Here is a 14,003-nt window from a genome sequence, read left to right as displayed (position 1 = left end):
AGTACTTCAAAATTTCTTGATGAACGGTTAAATGGTAAGATTAAAAAGTGAATTGGATAATGTAACACCCTTTTTCTTTGATCAAATATTTTAATCTACAGAATTCATACATTTTAAAATCACCAGTTGCATAAATAAGCTCTCATAGTCATAGTTCATAAAATTTAGCCAATTAAAAGTACTTAGAAGCGGGGGGGGGGGGGGGGGGGGGGGGTTAAACAATCAAATTATCAAAACAATAGTTCAAGTAACTAGACAATAACATGACCTTAAAAAATCCCAAGTCATTATATAAGTATTCATTCATTATTGCCACCTATATATATATATATATATATATATATATATATATATATATATATATATATATATATATATATATATATATATATATTTCAAAATATGAGTTATACATTAGAATTACTCAAAATCATTTTTACAAAAATATTTGATAAGTTCATGTCATAAGTCTTAGAAAATCCTTTAACTTATTGAAAACTCTTAAATTGTTGGTTACATAATCATAAGTCATCATTCATCATATACTCATTATCAAAATAACCTCATGAGAATCATAATCAAATATCATCGTGAAAGTTATAATGAGAGTAGATTCAATGTCATATGCTTCTAACTCTTTCTCATTTTTAATTATGTCCAACCTCACAAGTAATAAAGTCATAAAGTGAGAAGTGTCTCATAAAGTCATCGCGGGAGAGTATATAATAATGTATCACGTCAAGGCTAACCATTATAGTGGACTCCCGAAGTCATATCTAGGATATATGCCCACTCGCATATCAACATACTAGGTAGCTAGCATTGCATGCCAGTGAGGCGGTCTCTAGATTACCATCTCTAGTTGTAAGTCGTTAAATATCATCAAAGTAATTTACCACAGATTTTATGTTGTACAAACACAAGTTATTCCCATCCTAGAATTAATTCATATGGATGCACATAGTCATGAGAAAAATCATTTGAAAATCGTAACAGTCATTAAGTCTTCATATATATGCACACAAAGATACGTATTATATTTCAAACAGAAGAAAATTTTTTCAAAACACTTAGTCATTATTCATTTTACAAAATCATCATTTATTATCCTAGGGACATTTATTCAGTAAATACTCACCTTATTCCAAATCTATTTTTAAAAGTGACTTGAGCATTTAGAATCAAGGTGGAGCATTATAAATCAGGTTGAAGCATTTTGGCTCAAGGTGGAGCAATTGACCAAAAGGTGCATGGACTCTCGTGATTTTTTTGTTACTCTTTTTAAGCTAAGTGAATATGAATACTCCCTCGTGTCGTGTTGACGTATGTAACATTGATCGAGTCATGTTAAATATTATTTCTTTATGTGTGTGTGTATGTGTGATTTTGCATTCTTTCTCGTTTATTCTATAACAAGTGGTATCATAGATATGGTTTGTTCTGTCGATTGAAGAGATGTTGTCCTACAAATTCGAGTTTGAGAAATTCAATAGTTTGAATTAATTCACTTTGTGGAATGTGAGGATGAGAGCTCTTCTAGTTTAACAGGGTTGTGCCCAGTAGTTGGTAATAATACTACTAATAGTAGGGTCCTTTTAAGTTACAGATAATAAAGGTTTAAGAAATATTTGACAAGAGAGAAATAAAACAGATTTTGTTTGTTAATTTATTAGAGATCAATAAATTAATAGAAACTAGTAACTCTTTTAGGGTTTAAATTGAAATATAGTTGCTTTATGACAAAACAACCACTTTTTGGAAACACTAATCTCACCCAATAAATAGAGGTGTTTGGGTGACTTTGAAGGGGTGGAAAACACTCAAAATTCGTAAAAACCCTGATTCTCTCGAAACCCTCCTCCACCAGCCAAGGTGCAGTGCGCCCTTACTATGTGCATCGTGTCCTTCCACATATTGGTTTTTTGTGCTTCGTGTTCATTGTGTTCGGGAGCTAGGAATGGTGTCAAGTGTTTCTGAATCTTATCTTGGGTGCGACTATGAAGGTGGGTATCTATGTTGGGCTCTTAGCACCCCTTCTCCATCAAGATCAAAAGAAGGTTACAATGTGACCACTTATGGGTTTTCTAGGTTACAACAATAAAATTAATGCAACGGATTCATAATCATATTATGTGTACATGCAACCTAAAAGTCTATGGCATTTTCTCAATTTATAGCAAAATACTTACGAAACAAACTTCTAACCTATGTAAATAGAAAATTACAAGTTTAGAACACGTACTTTTTAGCAAAAATCAAATAATGCAAATAATCCTATTGAGTTCTTCCTTGGAAAGCAAGCATCAATAATGTGGATGCCTCTAACGGTTCAAACCCAAACCCTATGGAGAGAGAGAGAGAGAGAGAGAGAGAGAGAGAGAGAGAGAGAAGAGGATGAGAGGAAACTCGATTTCTCTATATGGAGTATGTAGGGATTAGTTTTGGTTAGGGATATGGTACTTGTTTATAGTGGGTGGAAACTCTAATTTGAATAATAAAATAATAGTATTTTAAACCAATTCAATATAGTTTCCTTATCAGCAATAGGAGGCTTCTAGAACCCTTCTGGTTCCTCCTCAAAACCGTCCAAGGCATGGGAGGTTTTAGAATTGTCTCCCTTGCTCAACTATTGAACAATTTCAATTCAACTCTTACACCTTTAATTATTTGCAATTAATCCAAAATTAATTATCAATTAATTTTTATTAATTCTTAATTAATTATTAACTATTTTTAATTATGAGGACGGCCCAATAAGGACTTTACTTATTTTTACTAATATTATATCAATTTAGTTAAGACCTTAGACACCTTAATCCAACTACTACAAGGGTATGCAAATATGTTTGTTTTACAAAGTTGGATATTGTTTGCTTGTTGTTTTAATTGTTTAAGTTTAAATTATTAATTAATTCATAAAATTGTGACATTGTTTTTTTGGATGATCAATCACATGTGAGATCATACAAACAATAGTATGTCAGCTTGCTTTCAACTTTATGGTTATTCATTTAATCTAAAAGTTGTAATCCAAGTTCAAAATAATTATTAATTTGTTTTGAATTATATGGACCTGATACACCGAGCATCGACTTGACCTATATGTTTTATGTTTGGTTGTGTTTTTGGTCTTTGTGACCATCATGCAATTTATGTTCTTTTGTAATATGTAACTTCTAAATTGTAATAGTTTAGTTAGGAAATTTATATTAACATATAAAATTGTAATTTATTGAAAACTAAAGATCAAGAGAATAATCTAGCAGTTTGGAGTTACATGATGTTCTTGCTGACATCAAGTTTTGGTGGTTGTTCGAGTGGAAGCTTTGAAGTGTCATTGTCCTTAGTACGATTTGTCTCTCCTATGATGGCTCATTGGGGACACATATAATCGAAACAAATGGTATCATTACTTGCATTATGCTCGTATCTGGATGATTATGTGGTTTTATTTTTGTATGTTTGTTTTCGTAAAATTAGAATCACAAAACTGTTAAAAGTTAACAAAGAAAAGACTTTTATAAAATTTATAAAATTAGCTCAAATTTGAATGGTTTTCAAAAATCAAGTTAAAATGTTTTAACTAAACAAAACGAAATCCCGTTTTTTTTTTAAAACTTAAATCTGACATTACCTATGAAAACATACATTTCGTTATAATCTTTTAACGTCTATAGCCAACACATTAGTGGATTACAAATAATTTGCCTTTTTGTTTATTTAACCTTCAATATGGCTTTTGATTTTTATAACTCCATTTTGGACGTATTGATGTATATATTACAAATTGGGACCTTACTTATGTTGGAAATTATATTATTGCAACTAATGTCAATAATTTATGCTCATTCGTAATAATGAAAGAATTAGTGTTACACAATAAAGAGAACTAAAATAAAATAAGAAGGAAAAATTTTGTAGGAAGATAATAATTTTTTATATACATATTTTTTAGCAAACAAACAAAATGAATATTAGATGATTCACATGAAAATTTTTTTCAAAAAATCGCCTTCATAATTCATTTTTAAGTAAATTAAGAAAAAATTTACTTTTATAACAATTTTAACGAATATCAATAAAATCATCGTAAAAATAAATCATCAAAATGTTTTTTTGAGAATTTTTTTATGAATCATGTTATTTTTTATTCATCTAATGATTTATTTGTTTTGTTCACTAAACAATCATGCAGAAAAAAAAAATTCTTACAATACTACCAAAAGTTTATTTTACCATATCTATGTCCTAAAGAATTGTTATCTAGTAATTTTTTAAGCATTTTGTAATGAATACAAACAAAAGCCTGTAATCACATGTTCTCACAAATAAAACATGTAAACCATTGATGATAAACAAAATCATGTAGTAATTTATAATATAACGCAATTAATTCCACTAAAAACGTTTAAGTCTCAACATGTTGTGGTTGCTTTTAATAATCATGGTAATTTTGCCGGTAATAATGGGCACTAATCATATCTTCATTCTTAGTAAACCTTCATGATCAATGTGCACATTTAACGGTAAATTTCTTTTAATGTTTAAAAAATAATAGTAATAGCATTAAGTAAAACAAAGCTAAAATATTTATTATATATCTCTTACAAATATGAATACTGACGGAACATCATGAACTCTAACCACCATATAATGTTTAGAAAGTCTAATGTTTATAATATATTTATAGACTTTAAAACAAAAGTGCTTCCAGCCTAGTAACGTTCTCATTTGCTTTCCATCGCAAAGGTGGTGAGTTCAGTTCCCATCAACTCCAGTAACCTAACTCGGAGAACCAACACGCCCCACCCACTAGTAAATAATTATACATATTACTTTTACCTATTTACATGGTTATTGTAGAACAACTTTCTAAAAAAAAGCATATTCTGGTATTTTTGGGAAATGATATTCATTTTATAAAGGCCAATGTGCTGTAAGGTTTTTCCTCATCCAGAATTTAAGATTCCACAATCACCTAACCAAAAAGAGATGACTCTTAATGGAACTTTGGTTAAGGAAACAAAGATCAAGTCAGATGGAGATGCATTCTTGGAACTATTTTGCTACAAACCATACGAGATATCATATATGTGCCGACCGAGTATCCAAAGTTGTGATATACTAGATGGTAAATGGGGTTCTCTAGGATCAGTCATTATCTGGAAATATAGTCATGGTAAGTCCTCTAATCTTCAAGCATCTATTGATAATATAATCATTTTCAAACTTCTAGCAAAAGGAAAAAACAACGGGGGTATGCTTTAGAACTAATATTGAAGTTTTTCCTTTTGTTTTATAATGTGTTTCTTCTTGCATGATGTTATACGATATCGATTGTGTTTCTTCTTACATAGATGGCAGTGACTGTACGGCTAAAGAAGTGATTGAAGAAAATGATACGGAGAAGAAATTAGTATGCTTCAAAGTGGTTGATGGGACTCTAATGGACTATTACAAGAGCTTCTTCTTGACTATTCATGTAGACACAAAGGGAGAGAAGCACTCGGTGACATGGAAATTGGATTACGAGAAGCTTAATGAAAATATTGAAGATCCGAAAACTTTGATGGATTTTTGCCTCAATGTCACCAAAGATATCGACAATCACCAGCATAAGCATTTTAATGAAAGTGAGATGAATCTGAGTGGAAACTTGGTCAAGGAAATAGTGATCAAGTCAGATGGAGATGCATTCCTTGAACTATTTTGCTACAAACCATATGATATATCAAATATGTGTCGAAACAGGATCCAAGGTTGCGATATACTAGATGGTGAATGGGGTTCTGTCGGATCAGTCATTATTTGGAAATATCATCATGGTAATTAACTCCCTTAATCTTTAAGCATTCGTTGATAATAATATAATCATTTTCAGACTTCTAAAAAAAGAAAAAACCACAACGGGTATGCTTTAGAAGTACTACAGAAGTTTTTCGTTTTGTTTTATAATGTGTTTCTTCTTTCATGATACTATACGACATAGATGGGAGGGACTGTACGGCTAAGGAAGCGATTGAAGTAAACGACAGGGAGAAGAAACTAGTGTGCTTCAAAGTGGTTGATGGGACTCTAATGGACTATTACAAGAACTTCTTATTGACTATTCATGTAGACACAAAAGGATCCAAGCACTTGGTAACTTGGACTTTGGCTTACGAGAAGCTTAATGAAAACGTTGAAGATCCAAAAAGTTTGATGGAGTTTTGCCTGAACGTCACCAAAGATATCGACAATAGCCAACATAAGCATTGTAATGAAAGAGAGATGGATCTTAGTGGAAACTTGGTTAAGGAAACAACGATAGAGTCAGATGGAGATGCATTCCTTGAACTATTTTGCTACAAACCATATGATATATCAGATATGTGCCCAAACAATATCCAAGGTTGTGATATACTAGATGGTGAATGGGGTTCTGTTGGATCAGTCATTATTTGGAAATATCATCATGGTAATTAAGTCCCTTAATATTTAAGCATTCACTAATAATATAATCATTTTTAAACTTCTACCAAAATCTAAAACAACGGGGACATGTTTTATAACTTCTACTAAAGTTTTTCCTATTGTTTTATAATGTGTTCTTCTTTCATGATGTTATACGACATAGATGGGAGGGACTGTACGGCTAAGGAAGTGATTGAAGCAAACGACAAGGAGGAGAAATTAGTGTGCTTCAAAGTGGTTGATGGGACTCTAATGGACTATTACAAGAACTTCTTATTGACTATTCATGTAGACACAAAAGGATCCAAGCACTTGGTAACTTGGACTTTGGCTTACGAGAAGCTTAATGAAAACATTGAGGATCCAAAAACTTTGATGGAGTTTTGCCTTAATGTCACCAAAGATATCGACACTCACCAACACAAGCATAACAACTAAATTTCGATATGAATATCAATAAAGACTGTTGAACGGTTATTTTAAGTGCATCTCAACTGTCACTATGGTCATGTATTATTCTATTTGTGCAAGCAAAACTCATTCTTAAGTGCTTTAATCAAATTGATCTTGTCCCTATGACGAACAATATATGTATAATAATGTTTCGTGTTTAATGTAACTATATTGTTTTAATTAAAAGTGCTTTGCTTCATTTTATCTTTAGTTTTGTTATTATTTTTAATCTATATCCTTTATAACTTAAGCAAACTTTTACTGATTTGTCGGAAGCACCGCGTTGCAAGTTCGCATGACATCTCTAATTCACATCCATTTTCTTATAACAACCTCTACTAAGCCTTTGTTTCCTAACGTGTCATTCAATTTTGAGAGACTCTTCGATGGCTGCAGATACGGTTGTATTTGGTCGTTTATTAAAAGCCTTTGATCTTTCAATTGCCATTTTAACATGTCATTTTTGCGTATATAAATGAGGTATCTTGGACAATCTGTTCAATAAATGATTTGTTTATGTTTTCTCATTTGTATAGTTTAGTGGTTGTTGATTTGTGCATTTTGGTTAAGACGAAACACTATAATTTTGTTTGTTCTTATTGATTTTTTTTATGTTCATTCATGCTTATAGTTTATTGGTTGTTGATTTCTGCATTTTTGTTTATATGAAACATTATAATCAACCGTGTTCTTCTTTGTGGAGGCAATATGTGTACATGAAAGTGTTAGAATTGCACAACATTGATATGGTTTTGATTGAGTGAGAGGTAGCTATGTGATATATCTATGTTTTGTTGCTTTACTTTGCATTGTTTTAACGTGTTGTATTTTTTTGTTTGTTGATAATGTCAAGCGAAGTGCCTTGATGGTACTGATGAATAGAGTCTGATAGAGAATTTTAATGGATTGCTCAAGCAATGAAACATAAATGTATCTAGTGGTGATCATCTTCCGTTTGAAAATGGCAAATTAAAAATAGGAAATAATGAAAAAGAGTTAAGATGATTTAAATTGTTTTACTGTTTGTTACCATTGGGTGGGTGTGGTTTTTTAAACGTTTTATGTAAGATTAGTTCAACGATCGTTATATGTTGAAAACTTTTTTCATTTAGCAATTACTAAACACCACACATAATTACACATGTATACAGCGTTATGTTGACCCGCTATATCAGATTAATAGTATGTGGTTTCTCATATACGTTGTTATGGGTAGAATTTTTAACTTACTAATTTTAACTCGAATCTGCACTAACATCCCGGACGATCCCAAGATCTTGGATTTAATCATTATCTTAGACTGCCATCGTAATATCTTCCTCGTAATATGTTGTGTTCTTGCATTTACTTTCATTTACTTATTGTTGTTTGATTGATAACAACTTATTCTATTATTTACTTGATTGTTAATTTGTTTTCAATGTCAAATTTGATAAGATACTTTGTTGTATCTTGGTACCTTTTTTAGTATCTCGAGCCTTATTACACGAATTCACTTACTAAATCACTATAACACTATTTTTTTCCCAAATACACCTATTTTCATTACAAAATACTACACTTTATCAAATAGTTTTCTGAACATTATCGTTTTCTTCCCATGATATTGGGTACAACCACAATCTTCGGCACATTTCAAGATCTTAAGCATTTTACTTTCACTTACCTTATTTCAAACATCAAACCACACTTACCAATTTGGTTACGAAATTTGTTTGTTAATTTTTTACCAAAACAATTTGACGTCATCCGTGGACAAGTGGTGCTATCACATTTTTCTCTTTAAAGTTACTCAAAAAGCTTTTTTTCATTTTTTCAATCACTTACACATTTTTGCAATAAAAATGTCTTATTTACCAAAATCCACTTCTAGCACTATTCCATCCATCTCCGCTACTCAAACCTTACCTCCACCTCAAGCTATCAACTCACAAAGAATGAATGTTGAGATTCCTAGAAAGAGTGTTCCAACACCCTCACCAGTTCAATATTCAGGAAATGCAACCTAAGAAATACTTATTATTATCTCAAACAATAAGATCATATCCATGCTAACCAGGATGGACCGACACATCATTGAACAAAGTGAAACCAAAAGGATGTTGTTTAATAGAGTGAAGAGGTTGAGCTCAGATTCGAGAAGGCCTATGGAAACTATACTAATTCCATATTCATTCATGTAGCCTAGGATACTGAATTTTGAAAGCGGTTCATCTTTAGAACAACCAGCCAGATATTTCATATCAAGACCAGCTCCTATCTTCATAGATGGTGTAACTCCTAGTATGGGAGTCCCTGTCTCCCAAGATCTTTGAGGGATAAGTCCAATCTTAAACAAGGAACTCGGACAGCTAAGAGATATGATCTCAAGTATATCAGGTGTCATTCACCCGGTACTAGAGGTCATCTGTCAGCCATAGGTTTCGAGATTCGCACCCCCGGTCAGCGACATTAAAGTTCCAAAGAGGTTTCACACACCTAACATGAAAATGTATGATGGGACCACGGATCCTGAAGAGCATGTCACCCGATATAAAGAATGCATGAAGAAAGTTCTGATTCTACAACATATTAAGTAGGCTTGTTTATGCAAGGGTTTTGGTTCAACTTATATAGTATCCACTCTGAAGTGGCTCCTAAATGTTCCTCTTTACTATATTACTTCTTTTGAACATTTGGTTAACTTGTTTAATAATCAATCTTCTTCTAATAGGACTTTTGAAAAACTAATAAGTGGCCTTTACAGAGTAACTCAAAGAAATGACTAATCCTTGAGGGATTATATATGTTAGCGGGTTTGGGAAAGAAGCCCTATATATGCCACCCTTAGATGTTGCAACAGCCATGAAATCTTTCAATATGGGACTAAAGAAAGATTCTCCATTCTAAAGGATCTTGTCATGACCCCATGCAAGAAATTGGATGAGATCAAGAATAGAGAACTAAGACTTATCAGGATAGAAAAGGACAAGAAGATTCAGAAGAAGACGAACACGCCCTACTATCATCCTAAGAGGAAGAATGAATCATCCTCCCAAAAATCCTATTGGGCTAAACCTTACTCAAGACCCAAGAATCATAGGGTTAATGCTTTGGAAAATGAAGAATATCCTACGATATCTAATTACTGTTTTTTTGGTTCACGTTTCAGGTCTACATTAAGCAATGTAGGATCTTTGGTACAAGGCGAGATGGCCCAGGAAGAATGACAAAACCCCAAGATGGAAAGACAAATCCAAGTGGTGTGCTTACCATGAAGATTTTGGACACCTTACCGAAGATTGCTTCGCCCTCAAGAAGGAGATTAGTTACTTATTGAGAAAAGGATATTTCAAGGAACTCTTGGGAAGAAGAAATGACAAGAATAGCCAAAGATCCCAAGATCCTAAAATCCTTCCACAAAGAATAGCATCTCCACCCTCTGATGCCAATGTAATTAATTTTATCTCTCGTGGATCTGACATTTTTGGAACTTATTATTCTGCAACTAAAAGACATTCAAAAAGTTCAAAGATGGAAAAGGAAGATAGACCAAGAAAGAATGTATTCTTGACCGAAAAAAAGGAGATCTCTTTCGATAAAGATGACAAGGAGAATGTAATACACCCACACCATGATTGTAACATCCTGATATCAGGTATTTTATTATTTTCGTGTATCTTTATCAAAGTTTCACAAATGGTCCTTTTGAAGAAAAAGCTTGCATTGTGGTTATATTTTATTATTTCTGTGTATCTCTCTGTGAACATCTTGGTGATCTCCGTCACCATCTCTATCCTCTGCTTGAGCGAAAGATACTCTTGGGCCAACCTTTCTCTCTCTCTCTCTCTCTCTCTCTCTCTCTCTCTCTCTCTCTCTCTACCAATGGAACATACTTGGTCTAAAACATCTACGAGAACTACTCCCATGTCACCGCAGACTTTTCAGCAGGAGAAAAAGACTAAGTCGCCAACTTTCACCAGTCCTTCGCTCCCTAGCGAACAAGGTTCAGTGTAAACTTCACCTTCTGGTTCTCCGGACACGAACAAGTGACAAAATAGCCTTCAACATTAGATATCCATCTCAAAGCAACAATCGGGTCCTTGACCCCATAAAACTTTGGGGGCTTTGTGTTACTGAATTCTTGGTACTATATCGACCTCCTCCTACTCCCTGAAGTCTTGCAGCAACGACGGATGCAGTGGTTGTGGCAACGACAACCTCGGTGACAGCAAAATAATGCTCGTCGAACATCTCGATCATAGTGGTCTTGATAGACCCAAACACCTCCAGGATCTCCTCCCTGACTGCTAAATTCACTTGAGTGGTGGTCAACTACTTGATCTTAGCCTCTCTCAATCATGCCCTCTCCGGGCCATCAATGCCTCCTGAACCTCTTGTCACCACCATACCAAAAATAAACAGGGAACACATCAAAATCACATCATAGCTTAATACACTATAGCTCAACTACTCACTCCTTGGGATTCATGACTTCCTTGACACGCGTACGAGTCCTATGGTTTCATTAGTATTGGCCCATACTACCTTCCACAACTACTTGTATTTGTCCCAAGATTTACCACAATATCCATGGGCCACTAGGCCCACTAGAACTAGGTGTACTCATACACACAACACATACACACTCCTAAGAGTGGCCACTAACTCCTAGTTCATATTAGGACTCTACCAACTCCACTCTCATCCCATGAAACTTCCACTAATATTGCGGTCGCCTCGTGTATGCTAATCATACATAGTGTCAAATCTGATAGACAGTCAAATAAATGTATTTACCCTAAGCCCACAACCAGACAAAGAATAGGAAATAAGGCTAAATCAAGCATTTTAAGGCTATAAAATCTTAGCTATGTATAATTATAGTGTTGGGTTTTGAGCATTGTAACACTCCTCAGGTATACATGCAACCCTAAATACCTTGGATCTATGTTTTCTCTATTATACATGCAAACTTGAACTTTCCAAGGTATTACCCTAACTAGCATACAAAACATTGATACTTGGGAAATAAAACAAGTTAGAAAACATACCTTTTGTTGTAGTTGGAAGCCATGGACCTTTAAGAACTTAGTGCCCCAAATGTTGCACCTCAAATGGAATCACACAACACCACCAACAATTGGAATAACTTGAGAGAAGAACACTTGCACTCATAAAATCGGCTTGCCCTCTTGTGTTTCCATTATCTTAGGCCTAGGTAACCACTAGTGCAAATTTCATGAGCTTTGGGGTTTCTTATATAGTGTAGCAAACTAGGGTTACACCATGTAAACCCTAATGACTTTCCATATCCCTCATGCTCCATGGGTTAAAACCTCCATGGAGTATCCATGGGTCACCACTTGGGTCTAGCCCAACATGAAGAACTGTGGATCATAAGTCCACATTATAAGAATAAATGATTTACATAATCAATCCCCATATATTTAATTAGTCTCTTTTGATCACAAAATTAATTCCAAATTAATTCTTGATCAATACTAATTAAATAATATGATTTCATATTAATATATTAGAACTTATAGTATATTAATAAACCATAAATGACCTCTTCTCAATTATCCATCCTTCAGATTGTTCCGGTGCCATGCAACCCAAATGGACCATGCTACTCTCGGGTCAAGTACATACTAATTATAGTTACGGACTTAGACACTAATCAAACAGTCTCCCACTTGGATAAGTCTAATAACTATTATCGCAAGTATGACTCCACAACCCGACTAGCAATCGTAGCTCTTAAAAGCCGCTGTCGAACTCTGACCTAGTCAATGACGCGTCCATTAGATAAAGGATCATATATTCCTCCATTCTTGATATCATATGGACTGAGACATGGATTATAATCATTCTCTCTGTCCATCTATTGTTTCCTGATTTCCGATTTATGACGACCGACTAATTAAACAAATAAAATCAGTACAGGCCTGATGTCATCACTAAATCATCGAGGGGCCCACAGATATCGCTTTTATCCACATGGGGCAAAAGGAACGGATAAACTTCGACACAAATGCTCGCATGTACTTACTCATCGAATTACACACAACAATATGTTTTATAACACCAAGTTACTGGTGCGTTTACATATGTCAATGTGCAACCGACTTGCAACTACAACTCACACGTCTTGGTTTCAAGAATATAAGATGTTATCGTCTCATGATCACTCGTGATAAAATACATGAAGTGATTCAAATGAGCATGGTTTGAATCAAATACTCGAATCTTATTCCAGGAGTACTCATGAACACTGCAACCTCTTTGTCCTAGACAAACTACAGACCCATTCATGATAGTCTTGCCTCAATACCTACTTCCAAAGTATGATCGACTGTGGATGGTTTGAATAACCTAGTTATTCGGGAAGTCAAAACATGCAAAGCGAAACACAAGAATAATACTAATCCTATATGACCCCAAAACTTTTTAGCCAAACAGATTACTCATCATTCATTGTATAATGTTTCGAATAATCAACTTAACACTTGAATGAAAACAATAGTTATGACATGCTCCAAGCATGCACACTATGTTTGTCTAAACGATTGTTATGCCATGCACCAAGCATGCACACTATGTTTGTCTATGGTCCTTTCTAGGTGCCAAAAGTCACAGAGACTTGACCAATGATATTACAAAATATTCTTTTGGAGATTGTTACAAGACAATTCCATGGAATGAAGTCTCAAATTCAAAGTACATTCCTTTGAACATCCTTCTAGCATAAAAGTTTCTAACTTTTTCATCTATTCTTCAACTCCCACTATGCAAACATTCCATATTTTCCATACGACAACTCATTATTAATAGACTCCTGTCTTTTCATAATAATGTCAATATGATCCTTCCATTACTGTACTTCCAACTGTCCTTAAGCGACCAATCTTTGGCGAATCTTAGATTGTCCTTAACAGTTGTTTAACCACTTTAGTCATATCCGGTTCTATTCCTTTTTCTCTCTAAATTCCCTAGGCATCCGGAAAATTAGAACACAAGAATATTATAGCATATGAATCGATCCTATACCCGAAGCATATGGGACACGATTCATAATGTCTAACATAAAGACATGATTCTTAATCAGTCTTTTT

At 33.8% G+C, this 14,003-nt stretch overlaps 1 protein-coding gene across 1 annotated transcript; it reads left to right on the top strand.

Moving 5' to 3' along the window:
- Nucleotides 1-4,895: 4,895 nt before the first annotated feature.
- LOC145103741 (MLP-like protein 34) lies at nucleotides 4,896-7,110 on the top strand. Its single transcript, XM_079041010.1, has 4 exons — nucleotides 4,896-5,179; nucleotides 5,358-5,825; nucleotides 5,990-6,457; nucleotides 6,617-7,110. Exons 1-4 carry the CDS (start codon nucleotides 4,930-4,932, stop codon nucleotides 6,889-6,891), a joined length of 1,461 nt encoding a protein of 486 aa, XP_078897136.1. The 5' UTR covers nucleotides 4,896-4,929; the 3' UTR covers nucleotides 6,892-7,110.
- Nucleotides 7,111-14,003: the final 6,893 nt, after the last annotated feature.

Source organism: Lactuca virosa, chromosome 4 (genome assembly GCF_052849685.1).
Source record: "Lactuca virosa cultivar CGN04683 chromosome 4, Lactuca_virosa_CGN04683_v6, whole genome shotgun sequence".
Taxonomy (NCBI): domain Eukaryota; kingdom Viridiplantae; phylum Streptophyta; class Magnoliopsida; order Asterales; family Asteraceae; genus Lactuca; species Lactuca virosa.
This window is presented reverse-complemented; position numbering and strand designations above follow the sequence as displayed.

What these genes read in the sequence shown, in the direction of transcription:
- LOC145103741 (XM_079041010.1), top strand. Translation starts at nt 4,930, where the DNA reads ATGTGCTGTAAGGTTTTTCCTCATCCAGAATTTAAGATTCCACAATCA. An exon ending in TATCTGGAAATATAGTCATG is followed by an intron (nt 5,180 to 5,357) that starts GTAAGTCCTCTA and finishes CTTCTTACATAG; the next exon opens with ATGGCAGTGACTGTACGGCT. An exon ending in TATTTGGAAATATCATCATG is followed by an intron (nt 5,826 to 5,989) that starts GTAATTAACTCC and finishes TATACGACATAG; the next exon opens with ATGGGAGGGACTGTACGGCT.